We start from the raw sequence: 839 nt of genomic DNA, 5'->3' as shown, positions 1-839 counted from the left end.
GGAAGCTGCCGTTCTCGAACATGTTGTAGGAGTCGGGGTCCAGGGTCCAGTAGCTGCCCCTGCCCGGCTTCTTGTCGTCGCGGGGCACCTTGACGAAGCACTCGTTGAGGGAGAGGTTGTGGCGGATGCTGTTCTGCCAGCCCTGCTTGTTCTCTCGGTAGAAAGGGAAGCGGTCCATGATGAACTGGTAAATCCCATTGAGCGTGATCTTCTTGTCGGGGGCGTTCTGGATGGCCATGGTGATGAGGGCGATGTAGCTGTAAGGTGGCTTCACCAGGTCCTTGGGGGCGGTAGGTTGGTGCGGGTGGTAGGGGCCGTAGGAGCGCCCCATGCCCGCCGCGTACTGCTCGGCGTGGCCCGAGTAGACGCTCATGGGGTTGCCCATGCCGCCGTACGTCCCGGCCGCCCGGTAGTAATTCTGCTCGCTTAAATACGGCACCACTCCCAAAGCGTTGGGGTCCGAGACGGAGTAGCGAGCCTGCATCATGGAGAGGGGCTTCCCGCGGCCGGGCAGGCGAGGAGGAAGAGGAGGAGGGTGGAAGGGCCTCACCCCCGTCCGGGACCCCTCTGCGGAGAAGGGAGAGAGGGAGAGAGCGGGAGAGAGAGAGAGAGAGAGTCTCGGAGCCGAGCTCAATCCCAGCGTGTCCTCTAGCAGCGGCACCGCAGCGGCATCCTCCGGGTCGCCGGGGGCAGGGTGGTCTCTGGCGGCCTCTCCCTCCCTCTGTATGACTGTGATTCTTGTACACACGCCTACGGCCCGCGGCGGGCACTGCAGCGGGGAGCTGGGCTGGGGGGGCCTGTTCTCGCAGGAAAAGGGAATTTTAGAAAACAAAACAAAA

At 63.3% G+C, this 839-nt stretch overlaps 1 protein-coding gene across 1 annotated transcript in view; it reads right to left on the bottom strand.

Moving 5' to 3' along the window:
* FOXC2 (forkhead box C2) overlaps positions 1-833 on the bottom strand; it is a 9,456-nt gene extending 8,623 nt beyond the window's left edge. The window contains exon 1 of the mRNA XM_017740781.1: positions 7-833. Within this exon, the coding sequence (XP_017596270.1) occupies positions 7-487 (481 nt within the window). The 5' untranslated portion in view covers positions 488-833. The remainder of the gene's footprint in view (positions 1-6) is intronic.
* Positions 834-839: the final 6 nt, after the last annotated feature.

The sequence above is a fragment of the Corvus brachyrhynchos genome, unplaced genomic scaffold (genome assembly GCF_000691975.1).
Source record: "Corvus brachyrhynchos isolate BGI_N302 unplaced genomic scaffold, ASM69197v1 scaffold26, whole genome shotgun sequence".
Lineage (NCBI taxonomy): Eukaryota > Metazoa > Chordata > Aves > Passeriformes > Corvidae > Corvus > Corvus brachyrhynchos.
The sequence above is the reverse complement of the archived record's forward strand: the minus strand, read 5'-3'. Positions and strand labels throughout refer to the sequence as shown.